We start from the raw sequence: 24,621 nt of genomic DNA on the forward strand, positions 1-24,621 counted from the left end.
ATATATAGCATTTCTCTTTTGCTTTAGGCTCAAAATTTTGGATGAATTGCTTGGCCTTAATTTAGCCTATAAAGACTAGAAGAGAAAACAGAAAAAGGAAATACATTTTCCCCGATTAGTATCAACAATCAAGAACAAAAATACACTCCATCTTGTACTTGAAATAATAATTTATCTCATACTGTCATTATAATTTTATGCTTTAGTATAGGCATTGAAACCCTAATACAAATGTCAAATCAATAAAATTATGTGCATTATTAATAAGTGTTAATGTGTGTATTAACAATAATGTGTCACCATATATATAATTGAGTAATTTTAAATTAGAGATAAAATAACGTTTAATCATATAATAACATATCATCATTACTCATTATTAATTTACATAATTTTACTCATGTCAAAGAGATAATGTTATTGTTTGAAATATTTGAGAGGGGAATTGTTATTTGATTTCAGTCAAGTGGGCAAATTAGATTTTAACTCAAAAAAATAAATAAGCAACTAGGCAGTGAATTGGTGTGAAAAACATTTCATATCAGTTTGGTCAAAAACAAAACTCTTACAAAAAGCTTCCATAAAGCAAAACACATGCAACTCATCTTGACCGAAAAATATATAATTGATGAGAGATGTACCTTTTTTTTTTCTTGGCCAAATATTGAAAAATAGGTGGTGTTCATGAGATGATGGACAAGGCAGAAAATTAATTATAAGTAAGCATAAATAAAATAAACACGAGTCTCAAAATTAAAATAGAGCATTAAAGAAGTAGCTAGTAAGTAGCATATTCATAATTTTCCCAGCCAGCATATGGATGGAAAAATTAGAATCTTAATTTTGTCCTAATTAAGTAGCATAATCCCTAATTACAATCCAAACCATAATAGGCTTAATTATACATAATAATAAAAAAGAGTATCATCAAAGTTCATCTCCAAGTAATTAAAAGAGTTCTTCATGAGAAATTTAAGAGCAAGAGAAGGAGAAAGAGAATCATTGAGCAGAGTGAAAGAGGAGAAAGAGAGAGTGATGATGAAATTTTGACCTAAGTCCTAACCATGGTTGGTGATTGGGTTAGTAAAGAAGAATCCAAGGAAACCAAAATATATTCCAAGGATTACATGCAAATGCATTGATCTCCATATCCAATAATGGAGTTCTTGAGACATTCTAAACCCTAGATGCAAAAACTTAAAAAAAAGAAAGAAAAAAAAAAACATTATCCCTCCTAAGATTAGGGTGTTGTTGCTAATACTCCAAAAGTTTAGCCACAATTTTCACTAATTTATTTTACAAGTTCTCCCCTTACCCTAAGGGGAGATGAGTGATTTTTGTTAAAAACAAAAACATTATGTGAGAGTTTTTAAAATTGAAGTTGGTGAAAACATTTTCTTTCCTAGCTTATAGCTACATGGCCCTAGATATCTAAAACCCTAAGACTACATGTTAATGCAAAAAAGAAGACTTTTTATGGGCATCCCATGTGCCCTGTTTTTTAATTTTGCTAATAAAACTGCCTCTTCATCTAGAGGGGTTGATTAGCCAAATTAAGTTGGAGGGATTAGCCATTTCAAAACTAGTTATGAGACTTTAAAATCAAAAAGGTTTGCTATTTTGTTGCTGAATTTACAATTTTCGCAAACCATTTTTACTTTTCTCATCATCTTCTAACTTATTAGCCTTTTCCAAGGCTAAAACATGTTACAGAAAAAAAAAAAAAACAAAACAAAACAAAATGGTTGTTTTCCTTTGCCTTTCCAAGGCCAAGAATCAACATATTAAAAAAAAGAAAAAAGAGGTTCCCAATTTAGCTGATTCAACAGCTTCAATTGGTATTTGATACAAAAGAGGCTTTGGTTCTCTTCCAAGGAACCTTTCTTTGAGAAAGATGCACAAAAAAAATATGCATGAAGATCATCACCATTCCAATTTTGGAGGTGATGATAAGACTGAGCCCCTATGGAGGGCTTTTGTGTGTGTGCAAAAATGCCCAATTTGCCATTCTGTTGAGCATTGTGAGTTAGATTTGAGAGAAGGAGAGGGAGAAAGAGAACCATGGTTAGGCCAAAGGTTTTGAGACTTCAACAGAGAAGCATGCAGCTGATGATGAAGATGAAGAGGTATTGCATCTGAAATGATTTGCCAAAGAGATGATGGATCACTCTAGCGATGGGGAATTGGTGGAGCATGGAGAGCCATGTTCACGCCTGTGGCACAGCAAAGCACACTGTCAAACATGTTAGTAACACTTAGTTCCATAACAACACCCTAATCTATGCATTGCTAATTTCAAAAACAAAATTAACTCTTTAATGATTAAACTAGCTCAATTACTCATTTTCTAATAACCAGTGGTTGGAGATAGCATTGAATTTGATCTGAGCTCAATAGTTTTGATGGTTGGCTTGAGCTTAGATCGAATGCTCAACTCAAGTTTGAGTTCATTCAAACTATAAGTGTACAATATTGCTAAAGGGTCATTAAAGTGATGAACAATATCTTCAACGAAATAAATAATATAATCGTATGAGCAAACTAATCCATTTTGAGTTAAACTAAAGTTTCAATTCGAAATCAACTTATTCATGTTGAGCTATGAATTCGATCCAAGCTAGCACAGATCAGATCCATTCCTAGTTGTAGAGGATACCAATTGGTTCATTTGCAGTTCGGTTTGAATTAAAAAGCTCAAAATAATTTTAGATGTTTAAGTATGATCTATTTCAGTAGTTTGAATTATCCTTTTGTATATATAATTTATCAGTTAATTTCACCGGTTCTAATGCTAACTAAGATTACGAGAGGTTTGATTTAAATTTGTAAGCATAAAACAACAAAAATAAATAAACAAAAGTGCAGTGGATGTTTATAGTTTACAAACCTGATTGCAAGGGTGGTGTGGGGGCAAGAGACATGGGTGTACCATAGTGCTGGGCCTGTGGGTAACCACCAGTGGCATTGATGGCTGAGTAGTGAAATAGGTGGTGAGGATACTGAACACCGTAGCCCTGACCGGAAGTATAGCCGGCCGCAGTGGCTCCACCGCTGCCCTCACCCAACTGGAGGTAGGGATAGAAGGCTGCTGTGGTGGCACCGCTCATCATGCCACCAGCTGGTCCATTGCCATACACGGGATATTGAGCAGTTGCTCCTCCATAAATGTTGTAGTAGCTCTGAACCAAAACTTTATACTAAGTTTAATAATAAAAATGCTTTTAAACTTGCATGAAATTATGGAAGACTGTGAAGGTGTGACAGAGAGAATGGACCACAAAGAACAAAATAATTCAGTTCGCATTCTCTGAAAGTCTGAATCCTCGTTCATGCATGTCTGCTTTTCATTGACAATTGAATTAACTTAATATTACTGAACATTATTTTCACTATTATATGGGGATAACAGGTTTATATATATTCGTATAGTTATTCTTTTATGTGGATGATCAACGTTAATTATTTTTAAAAAAAAAATGAACCAGAATTCTTGAAATCGTATAAAAAATTAATTGAAAGATAAACTTTTTATTTTTGTAAATTCCATAAAAAAAGGTATTTGATTACGATTATATCTTTTTAGTAGATTTCTTAGATCGAGAAATTTGGTTCATTTAAAAAAATAATAATAATAACATCCATATCTGATCATTTTTATTAATATACATATACTAAAATAAGAAATATTAGTGAAAAATATAATATTATCCCCGCCATTTTAGTACTGAAAACTTTAGTGTCCTTCTCCACAAATAGAGAATGAGCCCACCTGGTAACAAGTCCATTTCATTGCCAGCTTTGAATGTCAACAATTGCTGGTGAGTGGTCACCCATTAATTTTTACATATAAAACTTTATTCTACCAGAATATATATATATATATATATATATATCTTCATGTTAAATTATTGGTAAGAGAGAAAAGAGAGAGATATCATATCCCTCTGGTTTGATTTTGAAGGAAAAGATCTTGCACCCACCACAGAGAATTCGTTTACTTTAAGATTCCCATACGAGTTTTGGCATCTTATACTTATAAAACTGTGGTGATGTTAATTATATCTCAAAATATAATTAAGATAATGGATCGCATTTTCATGAAATAATTAAGCTCTTATATGTTAACTGCCAAAACTTTGGTTAAGATAATTATTTTTTGTAATGCGACAAACTGAAAATGGTAAGAGGATAAAATGTGACTGTCTAGTTGGGAAATCATCTTGATATATATATGAAGAGAAAAGAAAAAAAAGACAAGGAGAATGTGGTACAAACCGTAGGATAAGTGTAATCCGGCGAGTATGGAGAGTACCTGAAATAGAGTTTACAAGAATAGCCAGAAGAAAAAGGTTAGGGTTTCTGTGAGATGAAATTTATGTGAAATTTAATGTAACAAAATAATGCAAAAGGCAAAATCCATGTGTACATGTTTGTTATTGTACATGCATGACAATAATGGACTAAAAGCACATGCAGGAGTTCCCACTTGTACTCATGTATGCATGTATGTGATGTATGCACATACAAAACAATGTACGTACACGCATGCAATAATCCTAACTCAAAAGAGAGAAAGAGATTTAAAACAGGTGAAGGTAATGTTACCAATGTACAGTAGAGAAACCCTGAGTCGAAAGAGAGGGGATCAAGGTTGATGATAACGTATGGATAGTGAGACACATGCATGATGAAGATGATAGATATTATAGAGTGATGGATGGATCACCAACATCATGATGATGATGATTATCATGACCATCATCTAGCGTGCTAGACAACCCTAGATAGATTATTAAAGGGATAATGAAAGAATGTGCGTGAGTTGGCAGTGCACGTGCAGTGCATGTAGCTTCATCCACACACATGCCACAAAGAGAAACAGAGAGAGAGAGAAAAAGAAATTAAAAATTTTTGATAAAATAAAGCATAATACCCATAAAGATTATATGGAATCCCTTGTTGGATAGCATAATGAGGGAAGGTTGCAGATGAAGGAAAAGTTGTTCCCAGGCCTCCAAATCCTGTTTGAAAAGAGCTCATAACCCTAAAATTCCTCCCTCCTGCAAAACCACAAAAAAGCCACTTCACATTGAAGAAAGTACCGGGGGTTTACTTTTATTTACACACAAGAAAATTAAAAACAATACAAAAATGTCTTCATATTTTATGTATGTAGCAGTTAGTACACAATAGCTTGCAGTTGTTGTGTTGTGTTTTGAAGAGTGAGTGAATGTGAGTTCATCGTTGTCTTCATGCATCTAAAAAGAGCAGAAGGAGTCGTTCCAACTGATAACTATATACAGTTAATGTATGGTGGAGTACACAAGCATTCAACAAAAACAAAGCAGCCGGAATAGAACTTTCCAAGCTTGGAGGAATATTCAAGCTGAATGTGACTGTGCTTACAGTTTTTATCTGCTGGAAATAATAAATTATTTTTAAATAAAAAAGAAAAAGAGGGACTCAACAGGAAATAATTGAGGAATATACAAAATAACAAAGCTTATCTATCTATGGTGTCAAAGCATCTTGATACAGTGGGTAGCTTCAAAAACAGTGAAAGATTTCATCCAACTTTTTATGGATCTGATACAATATCATTAAATAAATTGAAAAAAATAGAGTATTCATATACCATGCTTTGGAGTTGAGGGTTTGGATCTTTGAACTCCCAAACAAGCAAGATTACAATTGGCTCTTCTTCCATCAATCACTGGAGCTGCATCAACACAAGCTTTCATGGCGGCTTCTGGCTCGCGAAAAGTAACCTAATTAAAACGGAAATGAAAAAGTTGAATTTCGTTATGTTTTGTTTAAGATCTAATCACAATATCAAGATCACATGCAATAAAGTAACAAAAAGGAATGAACATACAAATCCATAGCCTTTGGATCTGCCGGTAGCCTTATCAGTGATAACAACAGCTTCCAAGATCTCACCAAACTGTTCAAAGTACTTCTCCATAGTCTCCTTCTGAGTTTCCCAAGCCAACCCTCCAACAAATACTTTAGTATAAGTTGTGTCACCAAACTGACCTGCCAAGTTTGCTGGAGTCATCTTTCTCTTCTCTTACTCTTGATTAAATCAAATCGTAGCTTCTCTCCAAGTATGGAAATATGTTTGAGTTAATGGGGTAGGTCAATATAGGAGAAGAAGAAGAACAAGAGAGGAGAATTGTGAGCGATCAATAGAGATCTAGATTGTACAAGATGAAAATGACCCACATAGAAAGGAGAGATTTTGATTATGATTATGGTTTTATTTTATTTTTTTATTATTATTTTTAGGTGGGTTGTGGGAGGAGTTTGAGATTTGATATGAGGTTGAGGGAAGAGGGATTTGAGAGGAGAATAGAGGTGGTTTTGAAGAAGGAAAGAGAGAGAGAGAGAGAGGTGATTAGGGTAAGAGAGATGGAAGAAGAAGATTATGATAAAAAAGAGAGAATTGGGAGGGAAGAGAAAGTAAAAGTTGTAAAAGGAAAGGCAGGGAAATGGAAGACACTCTCATAATACAAACATGAATTATAAACATAACTTTGACCCCACCTCTTCACGCGCCCTCTTCTTCGCTTCCGGTTACTTTTCATTTATCTCTCTCTCTCTCTCTCTCTCTCTCTCTCTCTCTCTCTATATATATATATATATATATTATATTCTTTTTAAATTTATTCATAAAACTAATGTGGATGTTTTTAATTGGTTAGCGTAATCATTTAATTTTTTTCTCATTTCAAAATCAGTTATTATATTGTATTTTATAAAAAAATTTGTAAGAATATTAGTTTGTATATGTAATATTTGTGTAGATATATGTATAGTTAATTAAAATAATCTTATGTTAAAGGTGTACGAAAATTTAAAAAAAATTATAAGGGCTAAACTATTATAGACAACATTTTAAGATCTGACAAAAATGGTTTCATGTATTAATTGAAATTTTCATCAATGTCTACCATTTTCAAAATTTCAACTTGTGAGTTTAAGAAAGTTGTAGTTAGGGTTAAGGAATTTTAGAGGATTGCTGGAATATTAGGGATGATGGTAATATTGTATTTAATTAATTTGTATGACTATAAGGTTTAGTCATTATGATTTCAGTTATTTTTTTATAGCCCCTTAAAATATGGCCATTTCTTAATAAATAAATAGATTAAAAAAATAACCATGAACTTGAATAATTTGAACATCAATATGAATTTGGCCTTGACTTACCCTGATAAAAGAAATATGGTAAGTTAAAAAAATCAAATTTTTAATTAATCGAAGGTTCAATTTAGCACCATGTATATTATTGAAATAATCATTTACAAATAATATAGTCAAAGTAATCGGAATTAGACAAACTATAAATAAAAATTAAAAAAATTCAGTTGTAATTTATTTGAAAGTGGAAGAAAAGATGTAATATCTATCACTACAAATTAATCCAATATAGATGTTTATGATCATTTAAAACTTATGTATATATTACATTACAATGACTTTTCTTGCTTAACTTTTTGTAATTCATTATTTCTAATGGGATGTTTGTGATTTCTCAATTTTAACATTAATATTATAAATAAAGTTAAGATTACAATTTTCAACTTATGTAACTACTAATGTTTCATTTCTTTATTATTTACCAGATTTTATAAATTTATCCTCTAATTAATGAGGTACTAACAAATTAATACCTACGTTAGTTAGAGTATAAAAAGTTTCTATTATAATAATATTACTTGTTTTTTAAATTATAGATATATTAATTGATAAGAAAATATTATTTTGTATTAAAAATTATGAAACTTAGATTCTTACTACTAGTTATTAGGAATGAATCGTTGAAGATTTATATTTTATAATCGAGTTTTTTTATTAATAATTAACCAATCATATAATTTATATATATTAATATATAATTTAACATATATTCATAGGTAAATTGTATATATAATTAAAGTAAATATAAAGGGTTGTTTGATATATATTTTAATGAAATTTTAAAATTTAGATAATTTATAAAAACTAGGTTGTCTTAAAAAATTATCACACGTTTAAAATTAATTTTATAAATCTCAAAATTCTTCAAATTTGAGATATCCACTGACCACCACGTTGCTTACTGCGCGTGGGAAGTATTTCTGACATATTATGATGTTTGTCGTCGCTGTATTTTGTATGATTTTAAGGGCAGAATGAAATGACAGATTAGCCCTTAAATTTTCACTATAACTACGACATGACCTTATAATATTAGATTATTAATGATTAGGCCAGTAGTGGTAGAAACGGAACGGGAAAAGTTACTGGAACGGAGGGAATCGGGGGGAAATGAAATCAGGCGGGAGGTCAACGGTCAACGATATAAATTTTGCTTATATGCAAAGGTGATTCTGCGCATCTCTTTCTCTCTCTTTTTTATTTTATTTGTTTTTCTTTAATTATTAAAGAAAAATTTTTTTTTATTTATTTATTTTTGGTTGTGATGTCCAATGTCATGTTAAATATTCAATAAGCCAAAGGACTTACTCCCACCCAAAGTATATTGTTTTTCAAATTTTCATCTCTTAATTATGAAAATCTCAAATACTTTTTTATGAAAGGTTAAGTTTGTTAGTTTTAATAGTAAAATCATAATTTCATCTATAATATTAAAAATAAACTAATATTTAATCTTCTTTTCTCCTCTAAACCCTAAAAACTGAAGGTTTTCTTTTAAGCTAATTTTCAAAAAATGACATTTCCCCCTTAGAGTTTAGTTTTCAATTTCCAACACCATCATCAGTGGTGAAAAGTCCTTAACAAATCATCATACTCTGACGGTCTCTCTCCCCTCCTTTACATCTTCCACCGATGAATCTTGTCTGAAAAGATGAAGACAAAGATCTCATCTTCGTATGGGAAGACAAAAGTCTCGTCTTCCCAAATGAGATCTTGGTCGACCAAAGTTTTAAAGGAGAGAAGAGAGATCGTCGGATTATGGTGATGTGTCGGGGACTTTTCATCGCTGACAATGACACAAGATTTGACATCGAAGCTTGAAAACTAAACCTTATGAAGAGAAATGTCATTTTTCAAAACTTGACCTATAAAGAAAACTTTTAGTTTTTAGTATTTGGGGGGAAAAGAGATAAAATTTTAAGGTGTTAAAGTTTCGTTAACTTTAACCGTTTATGGGTATGTGTTTAAAATTTTCAAAATTAAAGGGTGAAAACTTGAAAAAACAACATACTTTGGGTGGGAATAAGTCCTTTGGCCTATTCAATATATTACTTTGACATTTGGATATTGATCCTGTAATATTGCAGGTTAATGATAATTGTAGAATCTAGGGTTTGGTTTGATTGAAATTGTTAAGTTCAAATTATAGTTCATTGAGTTCCTTTTATAAACAAATTAGGTTTAAGTTTATTCAAATATATAACTTCAAATTGAGTCAAATCAAATGAAAAATTAAATTATTTTTAACTGAGTTTGAGTTTCAATTTGTCAATTTTAGGTATGACTTTTTATTTAAATCAATATTAAAAAAATATCTAATTACATAGTAATACTTATTATAAGTACATAAATTAATACTTATTATTAGTGTACATAATAATTTTACTAATAATATTATTGTTCAACCATATTTTTTTTCAAGTATAATATACGATGTCATGCTTTAACATTTTCATATTTATAAGGGCAAAAGACTATTTCCTACTTAAGTTTTAGCTTAATCTTAAAAACACACTTACAGTAGTTGAAAAACCTAAATACCCACTCATAGGCTAACTTCTATTAAGATTTTATGTTAGAGGGAAACATAAAATTGTCATTTTCCTCCTAAAACTTAAAAATTTATAACATTTCCCCCCTTAGTTTGGAAAACTAACATTTTTCCTCTATGATTATATTTTGAAAGGTAACATGTTGCCCCTTTTCAAATTTCTGGGTGAACGACAACCACTCTCTCCCTTCTTATAATGGCTCTCCCTCTGACACCTTCTCTCTGTTCGAATCGCTCTCTTTCCAATTGGATTTTATCTGGATTCAAAGAATTCAGATGAAACCCTTTGTCTAGATGACGAAGGCATTGTCCAAATGAATCATTGTCATTTGGACAATGACATCGCGTCCAGACCAAGGGCAAACATTGGAGATGATGAACCCTTGGTCTAGATGTATCGTCATCATCTAGACGACGATAATTCATCTAGACAGTGCCTTCGTTGTTCAGATGAAAGGTTTCACTTGAATTCGAATCAAGACGAAATCCAATCAGAAGGAGAGGACATTGGACAAAGAAAAGGCATTGAAGGGAGAGCCATTGTCTTGAAATGTTACTTTTGAAATTTAATTCTAGGGGTGGAAATGTTAGTTTTCCAAACCGAGAGAGGAAAATGTTATAAATTTTTAGGGTTTAGGAGAAAATAACAATTTTACCCTTCCTTCTAATAGAAAATTTTAACAAAAATTAGTCTATGGGTTGATATTTGACTATATTTTTGAGATTAGACTAAAAATTGGGTGGAAAATAGTCCTTTGTCCTATTTATAATAATAAAAAATGTTGTGTATGTATTGAAAAATTAAAGGGTCTATTAATTAGGAGTTTTATATCTTTCTAATAAATTATTAAAAATACTAATTAGGTTGTGCTATTAAAGTCTCAATAATTATGGTGGCTTCTTCTTGGGGCAGAGTGTGTTATATTTATTATATTAATGTAGATTTGTATTTCATTCTTTGGGTTATAAATTTATATTATAACTAAATTATATGATTATAAAATAACTCAACCAAGAAATTATATTACATTTTTCATTAATATTCATTCAATTATTCTCATATACATAGTTCTTCTTTATTGTTTTCGAGATTTAACTTATCTTATATTCCTTAGGGTATGTTTGATTTAGAATTTATATAGTATTGTAGGAAAAAACATGCCAATTTTGTAAATCATGTACCCGGAATTTGTGTTGTATTTGAGATGAATGTAATCCAAATGTGTTCCGAGGTTTGATAATTAATCATTAATCATTAATTTCCACAACACATTTTGCTTTCATATACTTTGTATTTGTGGATTCTGCAACTCTAACAGGTTTTGTATTTAGTGTTCTTGGGAGGAGAAAAGAGCATAATGCATAATCTGGTGTTCTATAAGTCTTGTTGTGCAAAGTAATACAATTTTGGACACTATATATATATATGTCCAACCATCAAGCCTAAAGGCCTAAAGCACGAAAAAATGGTGCATTGTTCACAAATTAAATAAAAACAATTTTTTTCCTTTGTTTTTAAGGCTGCACCAACAATCTTAAGGGCAAGCCTCAATGGCTATTGGTCTAGCCAGTAGCCATTGGGGTTTGATTTTTTCTTATATAAACTCACCTACCCCCATTCTCTAAACCACACACATTCAACCTAATATCTCAATCTCTCATTCTTTTTCTACATTCTCTTCTTTCTATCCCATTCACATTCAACATTTTCTTTATTCAATTTTAATATTTAAATTTCAATCTCAATTTCTTTCTACATTCTGTTCCTTCAATTTTTTGTATTAATTTTTTTGTCTTTGGTTTAAAATTTTTAAATAATTATTTAAATTTATTAATATAAAATTTCTTCCAAATTAATAAAATCAAGGATCAAAAATTGTAAGTCCATCATCTAAATTACATTTTGTTTATATTTTTAGGTGATATCAAATCATTTTATATTATTAATTATCATATCTAATTAAAGAAACTTTTTAATTTATCATTGTCGCTGTAATGGACTTGTTTTCTATAATTATGTCTTTGTGGCTTACCCTATACTTAAACCAAAACAAATATATTTCATATGCTCTCCTAACAAGAAAAATTGATTACTCGTGCGTTTGACCTTCAAATAGGGTCACTTATAATTTTTGCTATACCTTTACTGTCACTATTCCCTTAATATCTATTAACAATATAATTCTTTTTTAACAATTTTGTTAATTATTATTATTTTTTTAAATATTTTCATTGTGAAAAAACTTAATTTGCTCTAAACAGAAAAGGTGTGCAAGCAATTGGAGCGACTTAACTTTTGTAAACTCAATTGATCAGGAATTGATAATATAAACATTATAACATAGACTATACACGATCTCTATTACAGTGTTTATATTGCACCTATTCTTGATTAACTGATTTTACAAAAGTGAAGTCGTTCCAATTGTTTGAACAACTTTTTTATTTAGAATATATTAAGTATTTTCATTATCAAAATATTTTAAAGAAAATTAATAATTAACAAAATTGTAAAAGCAAAATAGAAACTAAGTTGTTAATAGACATTAACGAATTAATGATAGTGGCAGGTATAGAGAAAATCTGAGAGACATTGTTAGACAACCACTCACATTAGTTATTCAGTTCTTTTTGCTAGTTGAGCATATGAAAAATAGTTATCCTGATCAAGTGTTGGGTAAGTTAAAAAAAACATAGTTAGAGAAAACAAGTCTATTGTGGTGCCACTGAAAAAATAAAAAATTTTCTTCAATTAGATAGGATAATTAGTAATAGAAAATAATTTTACATAATTTGAAAATATAAACAAAATGTGATTTGGCAAATCAACATACAATTTCCGATTCTAGGTTGTACTAATTTGGAAAGAAATTTAAATAATTATTTTTAAAAAAATTTTAATTAATAAATAAACGGGTCGACATGACTGTAATGCCCATAGGTATGTCTCAAAGACAAAATAGGTTTTATTCTTGAGTCTATCTAATGTATGCATGAGTTAGTGTGAGTTTTTAGTAACATACAGTTGTGTATGGAGAGGTCATGTTCGTGTGTCGATGCCACGTCAGCTAGATAAGATGGATTCTATGTAAAATTTAAATTACACAACACATGGCTGTGTTTAGGTGGTAGACACTAGTGTATGGCATTACGTATTTCTAGTTTATAAAAGGCATATCGTTGTGTATTAGAGATTATTATTCATAATCCCTAAATGCACAAAACTTTCAAAAGAAGAGAGAGGTAAAGAGTTTGACCAATTGGCATCCATGTAACAGTTCCAGTGGTTGTTTTTCAGTGACACGGAGAAAAGAAAGATAGAGAGAAAAGGGCTTGCTCGTGTGCTTGATTTTGAGGATTGTATGAGTATATGAGAGCATTTAATATTGAGATTAAAGCATGATGGATGTATGAAATCGATTTTTACCATGACAGTTTGGCATCCGAAAGATTTTATGATGAATAGTGAAAAATCAAATATTAATATTAGATGATTGATGTTCTACCATGGTATAATATATGCTTAGGTATCATGTTGATTTTAATGGTCATTGTTAGTGATGATAGATCTTGATAGTGTTATGATTTTAGGGTTGCCATGTATGCCTCTTTCCTCTATAATGGCAAAGTTCATATTAATTGTATTCTTTGGCCTATATTGAGACAATCTATGTTTTGGTGTTGATAAAAATGTTGGAACACATTATGAATGGATTATAGATATATTTGGTATGCCTGGAAATGAAAAGAATATGTAAAGACTACATTAGGGTGCGTATTTAAGACTACTCTTCCAAATTCTAGAATCAATACAGGACTATATGATATAGGACACACATCTATGTACACGATCTCCAAAATTTGGGTTGAGTTTTTTAGTAATTTGATGATTGTTGGATGTCGTTGACTAGTAAACAGTCAACTAGGACACTTGGACTTCCCGTGTGTAAATCATGTGTGAGGGTGAAATGATCGAAAAATAGCACAATTGAGATAAGTTTTAGAAAGGAAAGTGAAATAAATATCTAAAAGGATACACCCTTATGTGTATAGAAAAATTACTGCATAGGGAAAGGCCAAGAGGAAGAGGCTATATGCGAAGAGTAAAAGGAGACACCCATGTGTGTCTATAAACACACACTCATCTATGTAGAATAGAATGAAAAAAAGAGCAAGGAAATTAGACTGAGAACTTATAGGTCATCTTAAGTGATAGTACAAAGATCTCGAGTGCACAATAATACTCTATATGCCAAAGAAATAAGTTTAGTAGGGTATGAGATATATAATTAGGTGAAAGCTAAGATAAGCCCATGTTTAGTTAAGACTTGAGATGCATGCATGCTAGACATTATAAGATCATTATGAAGGGGCATCGTGAGTACACATTTCCTACACCACTCATAGTAGGGCACTTTTATTGTAGAATATGAGACATGCAATAGGATACTTGCTTGCAGCAGAGCCCAGTTGAGATATAGTTTAGTGTAGTAGGACAAAAAGACAACTCACATAACCAAGGTGCCAAATCCTTATATTCGATCTAATTCAATCAACCTAGTATATAGTTTTAGTTACACTTTTTTAGATACAGATGCTTTTACCAAGTTAAGTATGGTCACGTCAGATAGGAATTTGGAAAGTGATTTCTTAATGATCAAATAGGACACAGTTCTATAACACCCATAGGTATGCCTGAGGATTTTTTATCTTTTGGCTATATGTGTATTATTTTTCTTAAATAATTGCATATGGATGAAATTCATGACACATAACCATGTGAGGACGCCATACACCCATGAAAATGGTGATAAAAGGGCAAAATTATATTTTCCTATTTGTTATTTTATCTTTGGCTAAGTTTAAGAGATATGCACACCTGTGCATTGTTAGCATATTTGAAATTGAGATAAAGATGCATTTCACAAGGATTTCGAAATGTGGCTTTAATAGTGCATTGACATGCACGCCTTGTGTCTTAAGTGCATCCTTGTGTACTACTGCTTATAGAGAAAATAAAAAAGGTCGCAAACACATTTGGTTGAACTTTCACCCTAATTTTTTTGAAAAAATTAGAGCGTGTGAAAGGACTTTGGGTGCTTGGAAGGTAGAGGACACAAGGGAAGGTTGCAAAGAATTAATCAAGGTTGCATTAAGATTAGAATGCATCAGCAAAGAAGGTAAATAAGCAACTCTATCCTAAGCTTTATATATTTTAGAAGATGAATGATTGATTGATTTTGTGATGATGAAATTTATGCTATATACTCATAATAGATGTATGTCTTTGATGAATGATTGAGGTTAGTCATTGTAAAATATGTAATATATGTTCGATTCTTGAATTTACTATGTGTTGATGATGTGTGGGAAGGATTTTGTTGTTAAGATTAACCTTGTGGCATGAGACATGTTGATTATAATGATATATATATATATATATATATATTTCTTGTTGTAAATAATGATAAAGAGATCATAGGAATAAAGGTGAGGATGTTATGTGGACTGCTATCGCGAATTAATTGAGGATTTTAATTGTGTTTGTATGATTTGAGAGTCTTGAATTTACTTTTGGCGTGATAAATTTTACTGTATGTAGCCTAGTTTGGTTCCTTTGTTAAGGGAGTGTTGTTGTCTACTTAGTATGATAAAGAAAGGGTTGGGAACCAAATCTATAGGATTAGGTGTTGAGTTTGAATATTGGCTATGAAATAATACCATAATGCATGATTTTGTGTTTGGTAATGATTTTGGAGTGTAGTGACTTTGTTTTGAAGTGCTTTTGGTATGTTCTTGGAAATATTGGCATAAGAGAAGGAAGTTGGAAAAAGTAGAAGTGTAGCTGCCAAATTCTGGAAAAAAAGACGTCACACACACGGTCATGTATATCTAGGAGAAATTCCCCGAATAGAACAATGCCACAAGAGTGTGTATTTAGGAACAAACACATGCCTATGTGGTATTAGATACAAGGTTATGTGTCCTGCCCCAATGATGCATACTCGTGTGCCTAGGGTTTGTCGTGTAGATTAGATAACACACCCTTACGTGTAAGGAATATACACCTATGTGATTTTGGAAAATTTTAGAATAAATATATGAGAGGTTAACGGGGAAAGTAATGAGTAAGGATATAAGTATGAGAGTATAACAATGACTACTTTACCCATAGAAAGGGATGATTATGAAAACCAATGAAAAAACCATAATAAAAATTGTTGACGTTGGAAATCATTATGGGTATACTTGACTGTGTGAACGATGACACGTACCCCAATTGAAATATATATATATATATATATATATATATATATATATATAGGCATTGTAGCTTCTGGGATGCATGTGCGAAGGTAAGAGAGACTCAGGGTCTTATTACTCTTTGTCATGGTATCCTTAGCCCAAGCCTGGTTAACACATGTACAACGTACACCTTATGGATGACATTCAGGATGTCACCTACTTTTACTAGATGTCGAGGATGTCAACATACATCATTTGGGACTAGTCATCTGGGATGACACTACCATTGTGTAATAGACATTAGGCACTAAGATAATTCAAATAGGCATTTAGGACGTTGGGAAAACATTTGTAAGATTACAAATTGAGAATTCAAGGACACGTAAATATTATCGTTTATATAATTGAATTATATAGATTACCTATTTACTAAATGTGTATCACTCACACATTCTATTTATGTCATTTTGCATGTAAAGTTATGAAGTAGTAGGGCAACTACGAGGGAGCTAGTGGGTCACTCATTGTGGTGCATGAGAGCAATGATGATTTTGTCATTTTACCATAATATTGATAATTTATGTATTTTGAGTTAACTACCTTTGTTTCTGCACGTTTTTAAGATTAGACTTCTCAGTATTAATTTGCCATGCACATGGATTTTATAATTGTTATTCAAACTTTGTTATTTTGATTGGTTAAATAATAAATGCACTTTTGGGATTATAAAGTTTTATTTGATGAGGTATATTTGATTTAGATTCCTTGCATTGAAATTTTATTTAGACACATCTCTTCGTATGTGTATTCCTTGTAGAGGCATGTGTATGGAGAGATGTGTTACTTTTTTTATATCAAAACATGGTTTTGGGAACTCAAAAGTGTTTAAACATGCAAAATTGTTTTAATAACCCCTCATGCATTATTGACCTCTCTCGCACACTGATCATTATCAGTATTGTTTTAACCTACATTTAAGTTATGATATATCCATTTGAGATTTTGTGCTTGGTTTTAAGGTAAGGAGATCTAGAAGATTATTGGGTATTGTCCATAAGGATGTTGAGAAAGAGGTCTTGACCTAGATGGGTAGCCAAGGAATAGCTTAGGGATAAACTTCGAGCATAACTGCAACACTTGAAGTTGATGATGCCACCATGAGAAAGATTATGTAAGAGGTCCTTTGAGCATGTGGGCCACCTTATTCAAGTTCCACCTATTATTAAGTAGTAGCCACCAATTGCTGACTTATCATCTTAGCATGAAAGAGTTGGTGAGACTATATAAAGGCCAATAAGTAGACATCAGCCCCCAGAGTTTCTTAGTACAAGGATAGATTTAGTACCGATTGAGGATTAGCTTGAGGTATTGGAGCCATAAAGCTATTTGAGATGATAAATCATGAAAATATATGGTATGAAAGTTTTTTTGTAATGCTTGCAAAAACGATACTATGACATGGGTTAAGTTTCGAGAGGTATTCGAGAGAGAGTTTTTTAGGGTAGATGTACTATATGTCAAGGCACAAGAGTACCATAACCTAAGAAAGAAACACATGATAGTTAAAGAGTATTCTACTAAGCTCAATGCACTAGCCTGATACACCTCAAGTATGGCTAGTACTGATAAAGGGAAAACAAAGATCTTCATCAATAGACCTTATGTGGACATTGCCAAAAATTGTATTGACTAGAGATAATCCTCTTAGATCCTATATTAAAATAGTCAGTAGAGCTTAGAGGTTTGAAGGCATGAGATTGAGGATGGCATAAGAGAAGAGAGAGTGGTACAAATTTGCTACACCAACTTTGAGACATGACTAGTTTACTTTAAGAGGTAGTAGAGGCAAGAAGAGCCTCAAATCCTAAGATTCCAAAAAAGACTAGAAAGGAAAAAGGTTTAGATGTGATGAACGACCTATAAGGCATGAGCAACAAAGGTAAAAAAAGATCTTTACCTACCTCAAATATAGTCGTTGGCATTTTGGTGAGTATGTAGCAATTTAGAGGGTCTGTTTTTTATGTAAACAATTAGGTCATTTTGCCTGTGAGAGCATAGTAGCCACACTAGCCCCCGTTAAGCAAATTGTAAAAGAAAGATAAATAAAGTTTTTGTAGTGACCTAGATTCAGGCTGAGGCCAGCCCATTAGTTATTACAGGTCAATTAACTTTTTATTCTTGTCTATTATATGTATTAATTGATTATGGTTTTACTCATAGTTTCATTACTCGAGGGATTATTGAAAAGCTTAGATTAGAGCCTACTTTAGTGACTAACATTAGTATTGAGATGTCTGATAAGGATACGATATTGAGTAATCAAATGATAGTTGGTGAGTCAATGTTTTTGATAGGCCACAAGATTGTCATAAACTTGATCATGTTTAACATGCCAAACTTTGACATTATCATGGGTATGGATTTCTTGAGTTGTTTTGGAGCTGAGATTAACTAGAGGAAAAAGAAAGTTTGGTTTCAATTAGATGATGATAAAGAGTTCATTTTTAGAGAGGGTTATGTGTTGAGTATGATAAATAATAGTATGAAAACAAGAAAGATGTTGAGTCAGGGTTGTATAGGATATCTGGTGCATATGGTAAACAAAGTTAATGAATCAATCCCAAGCTTGCAAAATACTCCTATTGTATATGAGTTTCAAGATTTGTTCGTAGATAATCTGTTAAGGTTGGCACTAAAGAGGAAGGTCAAGTTTAGCATTAAGTTAGCTCTTTAGACAACATCTATTTCTAAAACCTAGTACTATATGGCCCTAACAGAATACCATGAATTGAAGAGCACTTGTAAGAGCTTTTAGACAGTGTTTCATTATACCTAGTCATTCACCTTGGGGCACATTGATTCTTTTTGTGAAGAAGAATGATAGATTGATATGTGTGTGCATTGACTATAGAGAACTAAATAAAGGGCTTATCAAGAATAAGTACCTATTACCATGAAATGATGACTTGTCTGATCAATTGAAGGGTGTTTCTGTGTTTTCAATGATCAATTTGAGATCTAGGTATCTTCAAGTTAGAGTGGTTGAGAGAGAAATGCTGAAAACTCATTTCAAGATGAGGTATGGGCATTATAAGTTAGTGGTGACGCCCTTTGGGTTGGCTACTGCACTTGCAAATGGTCTAATGTGTATAAAGGGAGTTTATAAGAATTAAAAGAAAGGTCGACTTCAATAGTGGTTTTAATATTGTCAGTTGAGGGGTAGGAGTATGATTTGTATATGAATGCCTCTCACCAAGGCTTAGGAGTTATGCTGAGGTAGAAAAAGAAGGTGATTGCATATGCTTCTCAACAACTTAAGGATTATGAAATTCGATATCCTACCTATAATATAGAGTTAACTGTGATTTTTTTTTTTGGATTGAAAATCTAGCGACACTATTTATTTGCAATTAAGTGTGATATTTATATGGATCACAAGAGTTTCAAGTATTTTTTCACTAAAAAAGAATTAAATATGAGACATACGAGGTGGTTAAAATTGGTAAAAGACTACGATTGTGACATCAGATTTTACTCGAGAAAGGATAATGAAGTAGTCAATACCTTAAATAGAAAGATAATGTTGTCTCAGATCACAACTTGTCAAAAGCTGCAATAAAGATAGAGAGAGATCAGATAGAGGTGATTTTTGGGTTATTAGCTAGATTAAGGATTCAATTGATCTTGTTGGACGAAATCATGAGGCTTTGCTATCAGATGATTAGTGCATTCAAATGAAACAGATAGCTGTCGAGGGTATTGAGTCAAATTTTAGTGTTAATGAAGATGTGTTAAGATTTAGAGCCAAGGTATGTGTCCCTAGTGTAGTTGGATTAACAGGTAAGATTCTTGTTGAGGCTTATAGTTTCCTTTACGTTGGCTACCCTAGAAGTGTAAAGATGTATTAAGATTTAAGGAAATTATTTTGGTGTACTGACATGAAATGGGATGTGGCAGATTTTGTTGCAAATCATCTTTACCAATTTTAATTAATCTTGATTAATCCAATTATATACAATAAACATACAAAATTAACTAAAACTAACATGTATAATTTTTTATGAAAATATGTTAAATGATGGCTCTAATACCACTGTAGGGTTTTCAGGGTGTTGATAACTTACAACACAACAAAATTTAAAATTTAAAATCAAACAATCCTGATAGGATACTTGTTTTAAACATATGTTTATGAACATGCAAAAACACTCATAAGGTGTTTTAGGTTTATATTTGTGTTGATGGCTCCTTCAAAACTTCATATGCCTTGAGAAAGTATGCTATCTAACCCTCACAAGGTGGCGTCTTGGTATTCATATGAAACACAAACACAGATAAAGGAAATCTAAGTGAAGAGGCTTCTAAGGCTCCTTACTAAACTCAAGTGTTCATAAGAAAGAAAGAAACATAGGGAATGATGGCTAAGTTTCACTTTATTTCTTATTTATATCTTACACGAAATGTTTATGCCTTATTTATATATGTAGGTGTCCAAGCACGACTAGAATTCCAAGCATGCACGACACTCATAATACACATGTACGACTGGCATATAAAATGCCCAATCAACATGTCCTAAGGCTATTTGCGTAGCTCACATATATATGTGTGTTAACTGATAAAGCTATGCCTTGCACAACTAGCACATAAGTGTGTGTTGACCGATATGGCCGTATGGTGGCATGACTGGCACCCAAATGAGTGTCAACTATGAAATTCCTTTACTCTTCATAGTGTCAACCAAAATGATGCACTTGCACGGTCGGCATTATTACCACCAAATGCTTGGCTGGCACCTGGTTAAAGTATGGTCTAACTGAGTCTTCTCAACCTATTGGGTAAACTCAATTCATTCATAGTCTTGCTCTTGGCTCTAAACACTAGAATTGTCAATAAACAATTCACTATTCTGAGTTTGATTCAACTCGTTTATGCGTATGATTCATAAGCTTTCTATCAAGCTGGTATTATTTGAATTCGAGGTGAATCTAGAAACAAACCAAGATTGGCCTTTAGCAAAGCATCATACCACTCAAAGACAAAGTGTCAATGGACATTTTTTAAGATTTTACAACATCATATTTACGTGTAATTAAATCTTTTTGTTAACCAATATCTCTCAAGTTTGAGACATAGAAAAGTGTCTATCTTAATGGTTCCTTGGCATGAATTGATAGACATCAATATCTAACTCAGATTAGGCTATAACCTCATCTTAATGTGGCCATAGATTCAAATAATCATATATGTCATTTAGTATTTTCATGTAAGATATCTTCTCTTATGCTCAAGAAAGATAAATCTTTTATCAATCTACTATAACTTCTATATATCTCACGATATGACCAATTACTATATTTTAGTTATCCCAATTATGGTGGCATGTTAGATAGTGTCAAACTATACCGATCTTTACATGGGACGGTATGACAACCTCAAGTCAAAGGATCACATATACTCGTGGTGCTTAGAGGATTTATTCCATAGACACTAGAGCAACTATCTATATGGATATCCTTTGGTTGGGTCAATCTAATGAATATGTCTACAATGTGCACCCATGTGTCACTCCAAGCTGTCCAGAACAACTTTGACACGTGAGATTTATCACCACTTTTAGTGGAATCACTCAATGCTATGATAATTCCATCATCATTGCATGTGCCTTTTATTCATTGTAATGTCAAGATTATGAACATTTCTAAAATAGCCATTTAATGTGTCCATAGAGTTCTCATGATCAGTTATCTTATCCCCAATCATAGTTCTACCATTTTAAAGGCATGTTATTCATGCGATATAAATAGACAAAATATGAATTGAATAACAATAAATCTTTTTATTAATGATTAATATAAAATTACAACCACAAATGTCAAATTTGACTAGGTTTATGGCACCCACTCTAATAATCTCCCACTTGCATTATAATCAATCGGTTATATATTTAATGTCAAGCTTGGTTACATGTTTATAATGCTTTTGTTGTGACAGAGGCTTTGTCAGTGAGTCAGTCAAATTGTCATCTATATTAATCCTTGCTATATGTATGTTACCCCGTTGTACAATATCTCAAATTAGGTGATATCATCTAAGTATATATTTAGACCTTTGATGAGACTGTAGCTTTTTTGTCTAAGCAATCACTTTATTGCTATTGTAACAGAGCTCAATTAGCTCGGTGACACTTAGAAACACATTAAGTTCGGTTATGAACTTCTTGATCCATATAACCTTATTTGCCACTTCAAAAAGGGCAATATACTTGGACTTGGTTGTAGAATTAGCCACTACACTTCGCTTGGAGCCTTTTTAGCTAACTACACCAACCCTGATTGGGATTTGTATTCATTTCGATCAATTTGGAAATTAGTGTCACTGTAGCCTCTTATAGTGAATTTAGATTCCTTTTCATAAACTAAGAATGCATCATTAGTCTCTTTCAAGTACTTTATGATGTTTTTGATAGCCATTCAATGTTTTTCATTTGGATCATATTAATATCAACTACAAACGCTCAAAGTTTATAAGACATCAATCTTCTTACATAATATGGCGTACATGATTAATCTTATACCTATGACATGTGGGATCCTACTCTTTTTATCTCTTACAGATTGTATACTAGGACACATATCTTTTAAAAGATATACACCATGGGACATAGGTAGAAATCCTTTCTTGGATTCTTTCATACAAAATCTAGCAAAACCTTGTCTATGTATGTGTTTTGACTTAGTCTATGCTCTCTATCCTAGTAAACTTTAATTCCAATAATGTAAGCTTCTTCCCTTAAGTCTCTCATAGAGAAACACATGGATAACCAAGTCTTTACTGATTGCAAGTTAGGTATGTCATTTCCAATAATCAAGATGATATTGACATACAATACCAAAAATGCAATCACACTCCTACTAACCATTTTGTACACACATGGTTCATCTTCATTTTTTATGAATTCAAACTCACAAACAACTTTATTAAAATGACTATTCCAGCTTCTTGAAGACTACTTAAGTCCACAAATGGATTTTTCTAGCTTGCATACTTTGTCAATCTATCTAACAAGAACAAAACCATTAGGTTACTTTATATAGACGTCCTCTACAAGGTTTCCATTCAAGAAGGTAATCTTGACATCGATGTGAAAGATGTCATATTCATAGTATGTGGCTATAGCAAGCAAAATCCTAATAGACTTAAGCATAATGATTGACAAAAAGATTTCATCATAGTCATTGCTATACTTCTGAGTAAAACACTTGGCAACCAATTGTGCTTTATAGGTAACATGTTACCTTTCATATCAATTTTCTTTTTGAAACGTCATTATTGAAGACTAGTACATCAACGTGTTGAGTCAAGGGAAAACTAATTCTCTCTAGTTTGTGATATTCTCATATAGTACTTGTATACATTGAAGTTGTTTCATCTGAAATGCAAGAACTTCCTCATCATGATCAACCATTTATAATGACACATCATCCTGTCTAACATCTATTGTATCTTGTGGTTCAATTCTTGATTGAGTTTCATTCTTTCTTGAGAATAAATTCTTTCTTAAGGAATACATCAGTGGAGTAACAAAGACTTTTTGTTTTTTGGGTACCCTACAAAGATATACTTTTTAAACTTAGTGTTCAGCTTATTCGAAGTCAATTTTTTAACATAAACTTTATAGCCCCATATCATCAAGTAATCTAGATTAGGTTCTCACTTAGTCCATAACTCATATAAAGTTTTATCTATAAATTTAGATGGGACACAGTTCAATGTATAGGTAGTAGTTTTTAAGGTGTGACCTAGAAAGACATAAGTAGATCGGTAAAACTTATCATAGACTTGACTATTACCATCAAGGTCCTATTCCTTATTTCAGATACATTATTATGTTGTAGAGTATTAGAAGGAGTGAGTTGAGATATTATCTCATTTTCCTTCAAGTATTGTCTTGAATTTAGCACTCAGGTGTTCACCTCATTAATCATTTTGAAGGACTTTAATCTGTTTCCCAAATTGTCTTTCTACTTCGTTCTTGAATTCTTTGAATTTATTAAAGCATTCAGACTTATGTTTCGTTAAAAACATATAGCTATATCTACTGAAGTCATCAGTAAATATGACGAAGTAGGCTTCCCCATATCTCTATGCACTATCATAGGCCCACATATATCGTTGTGTATGATCTCTAACAGTTCAATCACCTTTTCATTATGTCTAGTGAAAAGTGCTTTGGTCGTCTTACCCAATAGGCACAATTTGCATTTATTATAAGAGTAGAAGTCAAATGATTGCAAGATTCTTTGTTTAAGAAGTCTTTATATATGTTTCAATCCTAGCCTAGTCTGCAATGCCACATATATGTGTTATTTAAATAATTCAATTTTAATCGTTTATTATTTTGAATGTAACACCCACAGGTAAGCCCAAAGACATTTCAATCTTCCGTAGTATTTTTTTTAACGATAAATGATTTCAAGCCCATGTATAGAGGTATACATGGTTGTGTATGATCAAAAGAAAGTCAATAAGTGGATCAAATAAGAAGTTGCCCTAGTTGTGCAACTAGGCGTACAATAGTGTATGATTCATACACGCCCATCTATTATGTCTTGAAGATA

At 31.8% G+C, this 24,621-nt stretch overlaps 1 protein-coding gene across 2 annotated transcripts; it reads right to left on the reverse strand.

The window, feature by feature from the left end:
* Nucleotides 1–730: 730 nt before the first annotated feature.
* Nucleotides 731–6,488, reverse strand: LOC123229563 (RNA-binding protein 38). 2 transcript variants are annotated; one of them, XM_044655470.1, is made up of 6 exons: nt 5,876–6,488; nt 5,636–5,768; nt 4,934–5,060; nt 4,276–4,312; nt 2,888–3,179; nt 731–2,213 (listed from the first exon to the last, which is right to left on the reverse strand). In XM_044655470.1, exons 1-6 carry the CDS (start codon nt 6,056–6,058, stop codon nt 2,170–2,172), a joined length of 816 nt encoding a protein of 271 aa, XP_044511405.1. In that variant the 5' UTR covers nt 6,059–6,488; the 3' UTR covers nt 731–2,169. The 2 variants fall into 2 exon arrangements, with proteins under 2 accessions (XP_044511405.1, XP_044511406.1); XM_044655471.1 differs by having other exon boundaries at nt 731–2,233; nt 5,876–6,486.
* Between the last annotated feature and the right edge of the window lie 18,133 nt (nt 6,489–24,621).

Source organism: Mangifera indica, chromosome 11 (genome assembly GCF_011075055.1).
Source record: "Mangifera indica cultivar Alphonso chromosome 11, CATAS_Mindica_2.1, whole genome shotgun sequence".
Classification (NCBI taxonomy): Eukaryota; Viridiplantae; Streptophyta; class Magnoliopsida; order Sapindales; family Anacardiaceae; genus Mangifera; species Mangifera indica.